At 44.9% G+C, this 17231-nt stretch overlaps 1 protein-coding gene across 1 annotated transcript in view; it reads left to right on the top strand.

The window, feature by feature from the left end:
• Positions 1–17231, top strand: part of PTPRB (protein tyrosine phosphatase receptor type B) — a 96633-nt gene that overhangs the window by 4653 nt on the left and 74749 nt on the right. The window contains exons 2-3 of the mRNA XM_075274401.1: positions 1525–1920; positions 5578–5807. Of these exons, the coding sequence (XP_075130502.1) occupies positions 1525–1920; positions 5578–5807 (626 nt within the window). The remainder of the gene's footprint in view (positions 1–1524; positions 1921–5577; positions 5808–17231) is intronic.

Raw genomic sequence — 17231 nt, forward strand, 5'->3', positions numbered from 1 at the left:
CATAGTAAAGGGTTAAATACACATTGGGTATCAGCAGCATATAATTGACTAAATATTCTATGCAAATTTTCTCTTAAAATCTTGTCAATTTCTTCAGCATTAGGCCGGGGCCCCACGGGACGTAAATGCCGTGATTTGCCCGCAGCGGAGATGCTGCGGGAAAAATTGTGCCCTTTTACAGTGCAAGCAAAGGGGATGGGATTCATGCGAATCCCATGCCCACTTTGTGGAAGAAATTACAGCGCGGACACGCTGCGAATTTGCAAAGCCGTTGTGGCGCTGCGATTACGGCCCGTGGGGCCTTAGCCTTACTTGGTAAAATACCTTAGGCCTTATTTACATGTCTTGCTTGCAAAATCAACAGTATTAGATTGTTGAGGATATGAGACCCAGCACCTATTTGTTTGAAAGGGGAGCTGCAGTATGGCAAAGTGACCAATGAAAGTGACACCAATGGCCTGCGAATTGGAAGTGATGGCCATGTGACCAATGAAGGAGATGCCAATCAGAAAGTGCACTGCGTGTTGGCCCCCCACCAATCTGACAGCGATGACTTCTCCTAACCCACACGTTTTTGTTTCTTACCTCGGAAATCGATATTCAAATGAGCTTGATCATGCACGGTGGGCGTTCTGTGCACCCCTTAGTGTCTTAGCTTCTGAATGCCCACCACTCTTCCTTGTGCCTCCAAGCCCTCCATCGTCGGCGGTTTCTATAGAAATAACACGTGTGCGCAGTAGCGCTCCCTCCGGCGTGCTACTGCACAAGCGTGTTATTTCAATATAAACTGCCGATGATGGAGGCGGTGAAGAAGCAGGAGGATGGGGGGCTTAGAGGCACAAGGAAGAGCGGTGGGCATCCAGAAGCTAAGACACTAAGGGGTGCACAGAATGCCCACTGTGCACGATCAAGCTCATTTGAATATCGATTTCCGGGGTAAGAAATGAAAACGGGGGGGGGGGGGGGGGGGGGTTACAAACTAATAGCAGCACCTGTATAGCCTTTTGAAAGGCTATTCAGGCATATCTTTAGCTCATAACATGTATATCTACTGATAGAGCTGCTCTAATGTTTCTTTAGTGCATGAAGCTATTTTTAATATAAAACTTACAGGAGCCTTAATTATTATAAGTCAGTCTTAAGTCTAGGTTAACAAATTTCTTCACAATTCACCAGTATCAGTTTTAGTAGGAATCATTGGCTCAGAGGAGCAGGTCGAAACAGAGAATTAGATGTGCCAACAATATGGCTGCACTTATTTCTCCTGAAGATGTGGCTACCCCAGACTACTAATTTATGTTAGAAATGTAATTGGAAAGGTGGCCATTTGATCACTCTGCTTTCCCAAGAACAGATAGGCCTAAGAAACAGTTGACTGACGTACAGCAAACAACTTAGGGCCTAGAGATCCTCTTGAAATGAACACTGAGGAGACCACATAGATATTGTTATGGAAGCTGGATATATCATGTGGTTTTGCTTTATATGATAGATTAAAATGTGTCTTCCCTCTTACTGTTACAGAGAGCTTTCTAATATACCATGACCAGAAGAATGTTTGTATTAACATTGGCAAGTATGTGGGTGTTACCAGATGCAACGTGTCATATCGTGGTCAGCACTGGAAATGGACAGAAGATGGGAAACTACAGAATGTCAAGTCCTCCATGTGTCTTGGAATCTCGCTTGCTTCTGCATCACACTCTCGCCCGGCCATCCTTGTCAACTGTGTCGAGGCTCCAGCATGGACATGCCATAGAAGTGAACGAGTTCTTGAGGTTAAAAATACATCTCTGTTCTTGAGAAAACAAGGACCAAGGGTTGTTGTTAAAGAAGGAAAAAAATACCCCAATACCTGGAAAAGACTGGAAGCGGATGAAATGGGAAAAACTGTAGTGGAAAACATATGTTTAGATGAAGGTGAGCAATGCAGATGTATGCAATGCTAATAGAAATCTCTGTCTATTTATCTATGTTGTACAAGACAAAACCAGGTGTTCTGAACCAGAAAACAGATCTGAACACAAATAAAGTGAAATACTTAAAAAATGAATACATAAAAATAAGATACAAATAAAAATAGATATCTGCTTTCAATAAGCACTATATTGTATGCAAGAAATATTACAGCACTAGAAATATGTCCACATATATCATTCATGTATGAAGGAATTAATAAAACCTGAAAGTCTTTCAAAGTAAGGCGATGTAAAATGGCTAAAAATGTACTTGGTCGGTATGGGCCCGACAGCAGAAAGGAGAACCCAAGCAGAAAATTCATTGAGCAAAATGAAGGTGATTGATTGACTGTCAACCACATGACAGACTCTCTGTATGTTGATCATGAAGAGAGTTTGTCATGAGGAAACTCAGTATTAAAGCTGTGCATTGTAAGGGCATTAAGCTCAGCAACATCCTATCTATAGATCAGTATTTAGACCATTTCCTCGAAAAAGCCATTTTTAGAAATATGCAAATTAGACTTGAGTACAATGGCTATAAAGGCTGGCAGACACTTTACTGAGGTCTGAAGGAAGGAATAAATCAATGGTGCCCCTTAGATGTCATCAGTTTAGTTGTTTGTTTTTTTAATAAGTGATGGCCTCTAGCATTGGAAACCATTATAGTAGTACCGTATGCCTTCCAGCTAAGATACACGAGATATGATGAAGGGGTTGTGTTTATAAAATGTCTCGTATACCCTGAAACATGTTAATTGATTTGTTTGCATATTTGGGCTCCAGTCTTTATTTCCAAGGAGTTGCACCCCCTAGCTTTTTCTTTTGGAAATCTTTGGATTCTACTACATTGGTCTGTATCCTACAGCCTTACTGCTCCAGACAGCCATCCACCAGGCAGTGGCGACCCTGTTTTGGCCATTGGCCATTCAACTCTCTACACCCTCCAAGAAAGGAAAGAGTAGATGTCCCAGTATCTGAAGGAAAGATCGTGGATCCACTAGGCCTTATAATTGTGGTTCTGTCGCATGGAAGCGCATCCTCTCTGCATTGTTGTTTCCTCAAATTTGCCATTTGCTCTAGCATTGGAAGATATACAATGAAAAGAGTTGGAACTAGAAGGTGCTCACTTGTTCACTTTAATAGTAGAGCTGCAGTACTCTGGCACTGTTATACAATGGACATCACTTTCTGCTTTGGGCTATTCTAGCTGGCCAGTACAGCTCACTGGTGGAAGTTTTTGGTGTTGAACCTCCACTTTGGATATGTCATCAGTATCAAAACTGCGACAGAGCAAATACTTAGTGAGTGTACATCAAAATCTGCACGTACAGTGATATATGTTGATTTCACAGCTGAATTTGAAAATCTTCAACAAACATATAGAATAGCATTATTATACTTCGCCTGCAGTTTTATTTGTGGATTTGGTTATCCCACTTATCAGTTTTTCCCAGTGCAGTGCTATTGCCTAGATAACCTCACTTGACAAGGTTGTCAGGTCAACTGGGACACTACATACGTCTGGATGAAGCTTTCCAAGTGAAATCAATGAGTATCCATTGTTTAAAGCTCAACCAGCCATTTCCGTAGACAAAGAGCCTCAATGGTTCAGAATCCTAATTCTAACGAAGGCCGGGCGGCGTTTTACAATCTCTGCAAATTGGATGGGATTCTAGTGAATCACATCCACACATTGCAGAAAAATACGCACAGTGGACACTCTGCAATTTCCAAAGCCATTGTGGTTTTGGAAATTGCAACAAGTCAATTATATCTTCAGAAACTTCGATGGACTTTCTGTGAAAATCACTGCAGGAAAAACAGTGATAAGTTGCTTCCGTGGTTTTTACTGACCCACTACGTGGGGCCCTAGTCTAATAGATGGAATACCAATGGAATACACATGCCTCAATAGAGTTAAAACTCCCTATTTTCTGATGTCGATTAGTTTTTTTTCTGTTTAGTTTATAAAGAGTCTACCATATACCTAGTTATTCTTTAAGAAAATGTACAGGGATAGAAACAAATGGGTGCTTGGTTCTTGCAAAAACAGCACCACACTTGAGTCCAAACTTATCTTATGCTAGGTTGTGACTAGTGTTCCGGTTTCCGTTCTTCGGGTCTGCTTGAAGACCCGAAAAATGGAAACTCAATCTACTTAAAGAGTGGTTACTTGTGGATCCCCTAGACTATAATAGGGCCCACTGGGGTTCCACCCAAATTTCTGCACAATAAATGTCCTGAAAGTTGGACCTTTCTCTCCACATTTTTAAAGTAGAATGTGGGGCGGAATCCCTGAACGTTCACATGATGCAGATGTGAACCCAGCCATAAATGTTGTAGTTCAGCTACATTGAAGTAAATAAGGCTGCAGTACCATATGTAACCAGTGGACCAGCATGGCACTACTTTTGGAAGAAAAATCTAATCTAATTTTGCTTAACCCACTTTAATCAGTCAAGTTGATTCATATTTTTCTCAACATAGAGGGAGAATAAAATCATTTACAATTGATGTGTTTTTTTAAATTGAATTAATCATGAATCTATGTATTTATTGGTCATTTATATTCAGTTCTGTAGAGGGAAACTTTTCTTCTATGAGAAATCTATTCAGGTCTTTCTTTTCAACAAGACTCTAAAAATTAGTTTGACTGTTTGCCAAAAGGTCTTCCAACATTTGGCACGTATCATTTCCTGTGGAAGGAAAGGCAGGTCCTTTTCAGCACACTTGCTTAGAGATACAGTGCTATACTGGGATTTGGATTTGCCAAGGACAGATCTTCGCTCACAATGAGCAAGTGCTAAAATAAATTAATCATTAGACTAGTGATAAGTCTTCACTTTCAGGTAAAATAGATGGTAACTGTGTGTAACTGCCATAAAATGAACCGATTTCTCATCAAAATCATTGTCATCATTACCTTTATTAGGCTAAGGCCCTATGTCGCGAAACGCAGCAAAAAAGACTATGAAAAAAACTTTCTGCCTCTATTATAGCTATAGAAATGCTGGTGTATAGGTATAATTGATATGCTGCAATTTTGAAAAAGCAACTTTCCGCAAATTTTTTTCTGCAATGTAGAAATGCATCATAGTTTTTTCTGGTATATTATATGCTAGTCTTAATAAATCAGCCCTCTAGTTGCTTGCAATATGGTATGACTACATGCACTAGCATAAGATGTGATGTACAGTAGGGTGGTTTTCCTTTCAGGACTTCCAAAAGTTTGGTGACAACTACTAATTATCACCAAGATTATAGAAATAAATGTGTTTTCATGCAGTATATAGGAAATTCTTTGAAATGCAGATTGAATTCAGAATTAAAAATAGAGCAAAAAGTTACTTAGGAAAATGTGCGGTGCAAGTTTATTAATATACACTTGATTTATTCATGTATTTATTTTTAACCCAAGAATTGCTGTACATGTATGCCAGTCATAAGATGATACATGGAAGACAAATGCCATTGTATCTCGTAAGTGGTGCCAGCTATGTTGTATGCATCATTTTAATAAATTTGGTGTAAATTCACTGTTAGTAAATCTCGCTTCATGTCATTAAACAGAATGGCAACAGCAAATCTTCTTACAATATTCTGTGTGTTTCCGTAGATCATGATCACACAACAATGAGTCCAACAACAAGCACTTTAGCAGCAACCACCGCCATTACAGAACAAATGCTAACTTCCAGCACCACTGAGCTCAGCCATGTTAATGTTACACGTACGGACAGAGACACGGACACTGTGAGCCAGCCCCATAATGACAGTTTATTGTCTACAACTAGCACACAGGTCTGGATTGTAACATCACTGGCCTCCCCTACTTCAGCTAAAGAGGTAAGAAGCTTTATACTTGTCTATTATATATTAACATGTCACTTATTTTGATGCACTCCTCCTCTCGATTCTCCTGATACATCACGGCACTTGTCTAGTTGGTGCAGAACTTATTCTTTGATAACAAATATTTTATTGTCACATTTATCTTTGTTGTTTTAGCATTGGGGATCTGGTCTGATAAAGATGACTGTTTAGCCTCAAAATGTGTTATCAATTCAGTATAATAAATGATGTTATTTATTTAATCCAGAACATATTACAGTCATCTTCCTCAATCATTTATTACAAGTCAAGATCAATGAGGAAGTGACAAGCATCTGTTTAATGAAATCATTGGTTTGCCACAGGCATTGATGGGTAGTGGTACCCTGGGGTACCTAGGGCACATCAGAAAAATTCAACCTAGGGGCCCAGTATACAGCTACATGCATTCTGTCCTGGGCTCTTCTCAGTACCCTGCTGCCTAGCTCTTGCCTTGAACTAGGGCCCTCTTAGCTCTGTGCACCTGGGATATGTGCCCACACAACAACAGACCTTAGCCAACAGAAAGATGTTATAGGATGATTGGTTATCGGGGCCCCTGCAGTGTGATTGGGAAGATGGGGCTCAGAGAGAAGAGATATTGGTTGACCTGTCTCTACAAATGTTATCTCAGCCGGTGGATGTGTCTACAGTATATAAAAGGAACTGGGTAGTCTCATAATATAGGCAATATATTATACTCAAATATCACTATAGTATTAGAGATGAGCGAACAGTGTTCTATCGAACTCATGTTCGATCGGATATTAGGCTGTTCGGCATGTTCGAATCGAATCGAACACCGCGTGGTAAAGTGCGCCATTACTCGATTCCCCTCCCACCTTCCCTGGCGCCTTTTTTGCTCCAATAACAGCGCAGGGTAGGTGGGACAGGAACTACGACACCGGTGACGTTGAGAAAAGTAGCCAAAACCCATTGGCTGCCGAAAACATATGACCTCTAATTTAAAAGAACAGCGCCGCCCAGGTTCGCGTCATTCTGAGCTTGCAATTCACCGAGGACGGAGGTTTCCGTCCAGCTAGCTAGGGCTTAGATTCTGGGTAGGCAGGGCCAGGCTAGGATAGGAAGGAGAAGACAACCACAACAGCTCTTGTAAGAGTTAAATTCCAGGGAGAAGCTTGTCAGTGTAACGTGGCACTGACGGGCTCAATCGCCGCAACCCAGCTTTCCCAGGATCCTGAATGGAATACACTGTCAGTGTATTCCCGTATACCCGATATATACCCCCGATACCCGTTCCAACGGTGTGCCCCCCCACCTTCACCCCAGAAATACCCTGCAAGTCCCCTAGCAATAGAATTGGGGCTATATACACCCACTATTTTTGCTACTGCCATATAGTGCCATTGTCTGACTGGGAATTCAAAGAATATATTGGGGTTACGTGCACCCACAATTTTTACTACTGGTATACAGTGCCAGTTTCTGACTGGGAATTCAAAGAATATATTGGGGTTACAAATACCCTCATTTCTTGCTACTGCCATATAGTGCCAGTTTCTGACTGGGAATTCAAAGAATATATTGGGGTTACGTGCACCCACAATTTTTACTACTGGTATACAGTGCCAGTTTCTGACTGGGAATTCAAAGAATATATTGGGGTTACGTGCACCCACAATTTTTACTACTGGTATACAGTGCCAGTTTCTGACTGGGAATTCAAAGAATATATTGGGGTTACGTGCACCCACAATTTTTACTACTGGTATACAGTGCCATTGTCTGACTGGGAATTCAAAGAATATATTGGGGTTATAAATACCCTCATTTCTTGCTACTGCCATATAGTGCCAGTTTCTGACTGGGAATTCAAAGAATATATTGGGGTTACGTGCACCCACAATTTTTACTACTGGTATACAGTGCCAGTTTCTGACTGGGTATTCAAAGAATATATTGGGGTTATAAATACCCTCATTTCTTGCTACTGCCATATAGTGCCAGTTTCTGACTGGGAATTCAAAGAATATATTGGGGTTACGTGCACCTACAATTTTTACTACTGGTATACAGTGCCAGTTTCTGACTGGGAATTCAAAGAATATATTGGGGTTACGTGCACCCACAATTTTTACTACTGGTATACAGTGCCAGTTTCTGACTGGTAATTCAAAGAATATATTGGGGTTACGTGCACCCACAATTTTTACTACTGGTATACAGTGCCATTGTCTGACTGGGAATTCAAAGAATATATTGGGGTTATAAATACCCTCATTTCTTGCTACTGTCATATAGTGCCAGTTTCTGACTGGGAATTCAAAGAATATATTGGGGTTACGTGCACCCACAATTTTTACTACTGGTATACAGTGCCATTGTCTGACTGGGAATTCAAAGAATATATTGGGGTTATAAATACCCTCATTTCTTGCTACTGCCATATAGTGCCAGTTTCTGACTGGGAATTCAAAGAATATATTGGGGTTACGTGCACCCACAATTTTTACTACTGGTATACAGTGCCATTGTCTGACTGGGAATTCAAAGAATATATTGGGGTTACAAATACCCTCATTTCTTGCTAATGGTATATAGTGCCATTGTCTGACTGGGAATTCAAAGAATATATTGGGGTTACGTGCACCCACAATTTTTACTACTGGTATACAGTGCCATTGTCTGACTGGGAATTCAAAGAATATATTGGGGTTATAAATACCCTCATTTCTTGCTACTGCCATATAGTGCCAGTTTCTGACTGGTAATTCAAAGAATATATTGGGGTTACGTGCACCCACAATTTTTACTACTGGTATACAGTGCCAGTTTCTGACTGGGAATTCAAAGAATATATTGGGGTTACAAATACCCTCATTTCTTGCTGCTGCCATATAGTGCCAGTTTCTGACTGGTAATTCAAAGAATATATTGGGGTTACGTGCACCCACAATTTTTACTACTGGTATACAGTGCCATTGTCTGACTGGGAATTCAAAGAATATATTGGGGTTATAAATACCCTCATTTCTTGCTACTGCCATATAGTGCCAGTTTCTGACTGGTAATTCAAAGAATATATTGGGGTTATAAATACCCTCATTTCTTGCTACTGGTATATAGTGCCATTGTCTGACTGGGAATTCAAAGAATATATTGGGGTTACGTGCACCCACAATTTTTGCTACTGGTATATAGTGCCAATTTCTAACTGGGAATTCAAAATGCGCAAGGCTCCCGGAAAGGGACGTGGACGAGGCCGTGGGCGAGGGCGGGGGAATGGTTCTGGGGAGCAAGGTAGCAGTGAAGCCACAGGGCGTCCCGTGCCTACTCCTGTGGGGCAGCAAGCATTGCGCCACTCCACAGTGCCAGGGTTGCTTGCCACATTAACTAAACTGCAGGGTACAAACCTTAGTAGGCCCGAGAACCAGGAACAGGTCTTGCAATGGCTGTCAGAGAACGCTTACAGCACATTGTCCAGCAGCCAGTCAGACTCTGCCTCCTCTCCTCCTATTACCCAACAGTCTTGTCCTCCTTCCTCCCAAAATTCCCAAGCTTCACAGAACAATAACCCCAACTGTTCCTGCTCCCCAGAGCTGTTCTCTGCTCCTTTCATTGTCCCTCAACCTGCCTCTCCACGTCACGATTCCACGAACCTAACAGAGGAACATCTGTGTCCAGATGCTCAAACACTAGAGTCTCCTCCATCTCCGTTCGATTTGGTGGTGGATGACCAGCAACCCACCCTCATCGACGATGATGTGACGCAGTTGCCGTCAGGGCATCCAGTTGACCGGCGCATTGTGCGGGAGGAGGAGATGAGACAGGAGTTGGAAGAGGAAGTGGTGGATGATGAGGACACTGACCCGACCTGGACAGGGGGGATGTCAAGCGGGGAAAGTAGTGTGGATGTTGAGGCAAGTGCAGCACCAAAAAGGGTAGCTAGAGACAGAGGCAGAGGTCAGCAGCTTAGGCGAAGCCAGGCCACACCCGGAATCTCCCAAGATGTTCCAGTTCGTACCCAGCCCCGAAAAACTCCCACCTCGAGGGCACGTTTCTCGAAGGTGTGGAGTTTTTTCAAGGAATGCGCCGAGGACAGATATAGTGTTGTCTGCACAATTTGCCTCTCGAAATTGATTAGGGGCTCTGAGAAGAGCAACCTGTCCACCACTTCAATGCGCCGTCATTTGGAATCCAAGCACTGGAATCAGTGGCAGGCAGCAACGGCAGGACAAAGGCCGCCTGCCGTTCACGCCACTGCCACTGCCTCTGCCACTGCCTCTGCCTCTGCCACTGCCACTGCTGACTGTGCTGGCGATGCACTCCAGAGGACGAGCCAGGACACCACTTCATCTGCCTCCGCCACTTTGTTGACTTCTCCCTCATCCTCCCCTGTTCCTGTCTTATCTCCTTCTCCTGCACCATCAAAGGCACCATCAGGCGCTTCTTTACAACAACCCACCATCTCTCAGACATTGGAGCGGCGGCAGAAATACACTGCTAACCACCCACACGCGCAAGCCTTGAACGCCAACATCGCTAAACTGCTGGCCCAGGAGATGTTGGCGTTCCGGCTTGTTGAAACTCCCGCCTTCCTGGACCTGATGGCAACTGCGGCACCTCGCTATGCCGTCCCTAGCCGTCACTACTTCTCCCGGTGTGCCGTCCCCGCCTTGCACCAGCACGTGTCACTCAACATCAGGCGGGCCCTTAGTTCCGCGCTTTGCACAAAGGTCCACTTGACCACCGACGCGTGGACAAGTGCATGCGGACAGGGACGCTACATTTCACTGACGGCACACTGGGTGAATGTAGTTGAGGCTGGGACTGCTTCCCAAACTGGCCCGGTGTACCTCGTCTCCCCGCCTAACATTCCTGGCAGGGACACGAGAAGAACACCCCCCTCCTCCTCCTCCTCTACCGCCTCCTCCTCCGCCACCGCCTCCTCCTCCGCCACCGCCTCCTCCTCCGCTGTTAGATTGACCCCAGCTACGAGTTGGAAACGTTGCAGCACTGGCGTTGGTAGACGTCAGCAGGCTGTGCTGAAGCTGATCAGCTTGGGGGACAGACAGCACACTGCCTCCGAGGTGAGGGATGCCCTCCTCGATGAGACGGCAATATGGTTTGAGCCGCTGCACCTGGGCCCAGGCATGGTCGTTTGTGATAACGGCCGGAACCTGGTAGCAGCTCTGGAGCTTGCCGGACTCCAACATGTTCCATGCCTGGCCCACGTCTTCAACCTAGTGGTGCAACGTTTCCTAAAGAGCTACCCCAATGTTCCAGAGCTACTGGTGAAAGTGCGGCGCATGTGTGCCCACTTTCGCAAGTCGACAGTAGCCGCTGCTAGCTTAAAATCTCTCCAGCAACGCCTGCATGTGCCACAACACCGGCTTTTGTGCGACGTCCCCACACGCTGGAACTCAACGTTTCAGATGTTGAATAGAGTGGTTGAGCAGCAGAGACCTTTGATGGAATACCAGCTACAAAACCCTAGGGTGCCACAAAGTCAGCTGCCTCAGTTTCTCATCCATGAGTGGCCATGGATGAGAGACCTTTGTGACATCCTACGGGTGTTTGAGGAGTCCACAAGGAGGGTGAGCTCTGAGGATGCGATGGTGAGCCTTACAATCCCGCTCTTGTGTGTTCTGAGAGAATCCCTGATTGACATCAGGGATAACTCAGATCACACAGAGGAGTCAGGGATAGCATCCGATCCGTCACAGCTGGGGAGTAGGTCCACACATCTGTCCGCTTCATCGCGTTTAATGGAGGAGGAGGAGGAGGAGGAGGAGGAAGAAGAGTTGTCCGATGATGTGATGGTGATACAGGAGGCTTCCGGGCAACTTCGAATCGTCCCATTGTTGCAGCGTGGATGGGTAGACATGGAGGATGAGGAGGAAATGGAGATTGAACTTTCCGGTGGGGCCAGAGGAGTCATGCCAACTAACACTGTGGCAGACATGGCTGAGTTCATGTTGGGGTGCTTTACAACCGACAAGCGTATTGTCAAAATCATGGAGGACAACCAGTACTGGATCTTTGCTATCCTTGACCCCCGGTATAAAAACAACATCTCGTCTTTTATTCCGGTAGAGGGGAGGGCCAATCGCATCAATGCTTGCCACAGGCAATTGGTGCAGAATATGATGGAGATGTTTCCAGCATGTGACGTTGGCGGCAGGGAGGACAGTTCCTCCAGTAGGCGACCAAGTTCTCACCGGTCCACACAAACGAGGGGCACACTGTCTAAGGTCTGGGACACCTTGATGGCACCCCCTCGCCAAAGTGCCGCCACAGAGGGTCCTAGTGTCACCAGGCGTGAGAAGTATAGGCGCATGTTGCGGGAATACCTTTCCGACCACAGCCCTGTCCTCTCCGACCCCTCTGCGCCCTACACGTATTGGGTGTCGAAGTTGGACCTGTGGCTTGAACTTGCCCTATATGCCTTGGAGGTGCTGTCCTGTCCTGCCGCCAGCGTCCTATCTGAGAGGGTGTTCAGTGCAGCCGGTGGCATCATCACTGACAAGCGCACCCGTCTGTCAGCTGAGAGTGCCGACCGGCTCACTTTGATAAAAATGAACCACCACTGGATAGAGCCTTCATTTTTGTGCCCACCTGTGTAAAGCACCCCAACATGAAACTCCATGTCTGTACTCAACCTCTCCAATTCCTCCGCATCCTCATACTCATCCACCATAAGCGTTGCACAATTCTGCTAATACTAGGCTCCCTCCAACATGATTTCCCCCAACTCTGCTGGTTAGAGGCTCCCCCCACCCTGATTTCCACCAACTCTGCTGGTTAGAGGCTCCCTCCACCCTGCTTTCCCACAACTCTGCTGGTTAGAGGCTCCCTCCACCATGAATTTGCCCAAACTGGGCTGGTTAGAGGCTCCCTCCACCATGAATTGGTCCAAACTGGGGGTTTTAGAGGCTCCCTCCACCATGAATTTGCCAAAACTGGGCTGTTTAGAGGCTCCCTCCACCATGAATTGGTCCAAATTGGGGTTTTTAGAGGCTCCCTCCACCATGAATTGGTCCAAACTGGGCTGGTTAGAGGCTCCCTCCACCATGAATTGGTCCAAATTGGGGTTTTTAGAGGCTCCCTCCACCATGAATTGGTCCAAACTGGGGTTTTTAGAGGCTCCCTCCACCATGAATTGGTCCAAACTGGGCTGGTTAGAGGCTCCCTCCACCATGAATTGGTCCAAACTGGGCTGGTTAGAGGCTCCCTCCACCATGAATTGGTCCAAACTGGGCTGGTTAGAGGCTCCCTCCACCATGAATTGGTCCAAACTGGGCTGTTTAGAGGCTCCCTCCACCATGAATTGGTCCAAACTGGGCTGTTTAGAGGCTCCCTCCACCATGAATTGGTCCAAATTGGGGTTTTTAGAGGCTCCCTCCACCATGAATTGGTCCAAACTGGGGTTTTTAGAGGCTCCCTCCACCATGAATTTGCCCAAACTGGGCTGTTTAGAGGCTCCCTCCACCATGAATTTGCCCAAACTGGGCTGGTTAGAGGCTCCCTCCACCATGAATTGGTCCAAACTGGGCTGGTTAGAGGCTCCCTCCACCATGAATTGGTCCAAATTGGGGTTTTTAGAGGCTCCCTCCACCATGAATTGGTCCAAACTGGGCTGTTTAGAGGCTCCCTCCACCATGAATTGGTCCAAACTGGGGTTTTTAGAGGCTCCCTCCACCATGAATTGGTCAAAACTGGGCTGGTTAGAGGCTCCCTCCACCATGAATTGGTCCAAACTGGGCTGGTTAGAGGCTCCCTCCACCATGAATTGGTCCAAATTGGGGTTTTTAGAGGCTCCCTCCACCATGAATTGGTCCAAACTGGGCTGGTTAGAGGCTCCCTCCACCATGAATTGGTCCAAATTGGGGTTTTTAGAGGCTCCCTCCAGCATGAATTGGTCCAAACTGGGGTTTTTAGAGGCTCCCTCCACCATGAATTGGTCCAAACTGGGGTTTTTAGAGGCTCCCTCCACCATGAATTGGTCCAAACTGGGCTGGTTAGAGGCTCCCTCCACCATGAATTTGCCCAAACTGGGCTGTTTAGAGGCTCCCTCCACCATGAATTGGTCCAAACTGGGCTGGTTAGAGGCTCCCTCCACCATGAATTGGTCCAAACTGGGTTTTTTAGAGGCTCCCTCCACCATGAATTGGTCCAAACTGGGGTTTTTAGAGGCTCCCTCCATCATGAATTGGTCCAAACTGGGGTTTTTAGAGGCTCCCTCCACCATGAATTGGTCCAAACTGGGGTTTTTAGAGGCTCCCTCCACCATGAATTGGTCCAAACTGGGCTGGTTAGAGGCTCCCTCCACCATGAATTGGTCCAAATTGGGGTTTTTAGAGGCTCCCTCCACCATGAATTGGTCCAAACTGGGCTGTTTAGAGGCTCCCTCCACCATGAATTGGTCCAAACTGGGGTTTTTAGAGGCTCCCTCCACCATGAATTGGTCCAAACTGGGCTGGTTAGAGGCTCCCTCCACCATGAATTGGTCCAAACTGGGTTTTTTAGAGGCTCCCTCCACCATGAATTGGTCCAAACTGGGGTTTTTAGAGGCTCCCTCCACCATGAATTTGCCCAAACTGGGCTGTTTAGAGGCTCCCTCCACCATGAATTGGTCCAAATTGGGGTTTTTAGAGGCTCCCTCCACCATGAATTTGCCCAAACTGGGCTGGTTAGAGGCTCCCTCCACCATGAATTGGTCCAAACTGGGCTGGTTAGAGGCTCCCTCCACCATGAATTGGTCCAAATTGGGGTTTTTAGAGGCTCCCTCCACCATGAATTGGTCCAAACTGGGCTGTTTAGAGGCTCCCTCCACCCTGCTTTCCCACAACTCTGCTGGTTAGAGGCTCCCTCCACCATGAATTGGTCCAAACTGGGCTGTTTAGAGGCTCCCTTCACCATGAATTGGTCCAAACTGGGTTTTTTAGAGGCTCCCTCCACCATGAATTGGTCCAAACTGGGGTTTTTAGAGGCTCCCTCCACCATGAATTGGTCCAAACTGGGGTTTTTAGAGGCTCCCTCCACCATGAATTTGCCCAAACTCTGCTGGTTAGAGGCTCAATCCACCCTGACTTTCAAAACAAATGTTGGTGCCAACCTCAACTTACTACAAGGGCCAAATTCACTGCTGGTGACAAGCTCTCCTCACTGCAAGTGCCAAATACACATGTTTCAAGGTGTTTTCCTACTGTCAGAGAGGTGGTATTGAGTGTGTAAAGTGTGTAGTTGTTAGGCTGTGATGTTGGGGTAATAGAGGGTCTTTGGTGTGTTAGATGCCCCCAGACATGCTTCCCCTGCTGTCCCAGTGTCATTCCAGAGGTGTTGGCATCATTTCCTGTGGTGTCATAGTGGACTTGGTGACCCTCCAGACACGGATTTGGGTTTCCCCCTTAACGAGTATATGTTCCCCATAGACTATAATTGGGTTCGAAACCCGTTCGAACACACGAACAGTGAGCGGCTGTTCGATTCGAATTTCGAACCTCGAACATTTTAGTGTTCGCTCATCTCTATATAGTATATACACTCAAGTCCAAAAGAGAAAAAGAAACCAGCAGCAGGTTGTATATGTCTCTTGTTTAGTCCTGGTTCACATCTGCGTTTGGTAATCCATTCAGGGAGTCTGCTTGGGGACCCCCCGAAAGGAATACTAAACACATTAAAAAGTGGTAAGGAATGAAAGCACACAGACCCCATAGACTCTAATGGTGTTTGTGTGTTTTCTGTGAGTATCCGCACGAATCATGCAGAGAGAGAGAGGTGGTGCTTGAAGCTACAAAGCTATATTATACTATATTACTGTATATATATATATATATATATATATATATATATATATATATATATATTATACTAATCTCATAGATTGTAAGCTCTTGGAGCAGGGCCCTCAGTCCCATTTTGTGAAATGACTTTCTTTGTAATGCATCTTTCTGTCTGTATTTGAACCCTACAAATTGTACAGCGCTGCGGAATATGTTGGCGCTATATAAATAAAATTTTTTATTATTATTACTAATGCATAGCCTGGTTGAGATGCTATATGATGAGTATCTATATGAAGTGCAATGAGGAAAGTCTGCTCTTGGCTGTATAAAACTTCATATGTGGTGGTCTATCAATTTTTTTTATGCTAATAGCCCCATTATGGCTGCCACACATTTTGCATTTCTTGAGGCAGAGGACATGAAACATACAGAGCAGTCTTCTCCCCTTCCCCAATCCACAACTTCTACTGATTGTTTTACATGTAATTCTGCCAGGAGTAACTGTAAAATAGTAAACAAATAGCTGAGAAAAGCCCAAGTGAACATAATCCAGGGACATTAGACTGTGAATCCTAGTGATAGTGCCCCCTCTAATTCACCTTGTTCCTGCCTTGAGCCACCTGTTTTCTAAATTTGGACCTACAGTAGTAACAGGACAGGTATAGCAAATTATCAAGAATAAACAATAACTTTAGGAGGGTTTTTCAGGCAGAAAACATCAACATTTTAGAATAAAGTGAAATATATTTTGGTTCAGAAAGACTTTCTCCATTCAATCAGACTAAGTTGTCTGAAAAATTAGCAACATAAATCATTCTTTCTTTAGGGCCATTAGTTGCAAGTATTTGCCTTATAAAAGCCAGGGATAGACAGGGATTGTTTAAGTACATTAATTCCTTCAAGAAGGCTTGACTGGAAATTAGTGTATTAGATGACAATTCAGACAATTATGTAAAATGCAGCATTGTGAGTTATAGCTGCAGACTGTTTGCACACGTTGCACTGAGCAGTAGAAGTACATCGATTCTTTCAATTATCCTTATCCTGATAGTATACACTTCAGTGAGTTTACAGTGTTATACACTTGACTTTTGATAGATGATCTCATGCTTTAGAGCACAGTAATTCATTCCTGAGTTCAGTCTGCCATAATGTCATATCATCATTCCTATACATCACCATCACTACATGTCTCTAAAACAACAGGAAGATTTTGTAGGATTTCAGTTATCATTCTTACATTTTGATTTCCTTATAGGGTTCTGCTCATGTTGCCGATATTGTAATATAACCTTCTAGCCCAGACCATCATGGCGCAGATTATCTAATTTTCTGCAGTATTAGATTAAAAAGAAATACAAAACAGTGTAATTCTTGTACTGAAGATGCAGTTGTTTATTGTTTAGGGCCCCTTCACACGGCGCAAGCGCCGCTCATTTAGACACGTATACACATGTCCGAGCACGGCACTTCAAAACAGAGCCCATTGATTTCAATGGGAAGCGCGCTTATATCGGCATATACGTGCACTTCCCATTGAAATCAATGGGCTCTGTTTTGAAGCGCCACGCTCGGACACGTGTATACGTGTCTAAATGAGCGGCACGCTTACGCTGTGTGAAGGGGCCCTTATGGTACATCCCATTACAAA

This window comes from Leptodactylus fuscus, chromosome 5, assembly GCF_031893055.1.
Source record: "Leptodactylus fuscus isolate aLepFus1 chromosome 5, aLepFus1.hap2, whole genome shotgun sequence".
NCBI lineage: Eukaryota > Metazoa > Chordata > Amphibia > Anura > Leptodactylidae > Leptodactylus > Leptodactylus fuscus.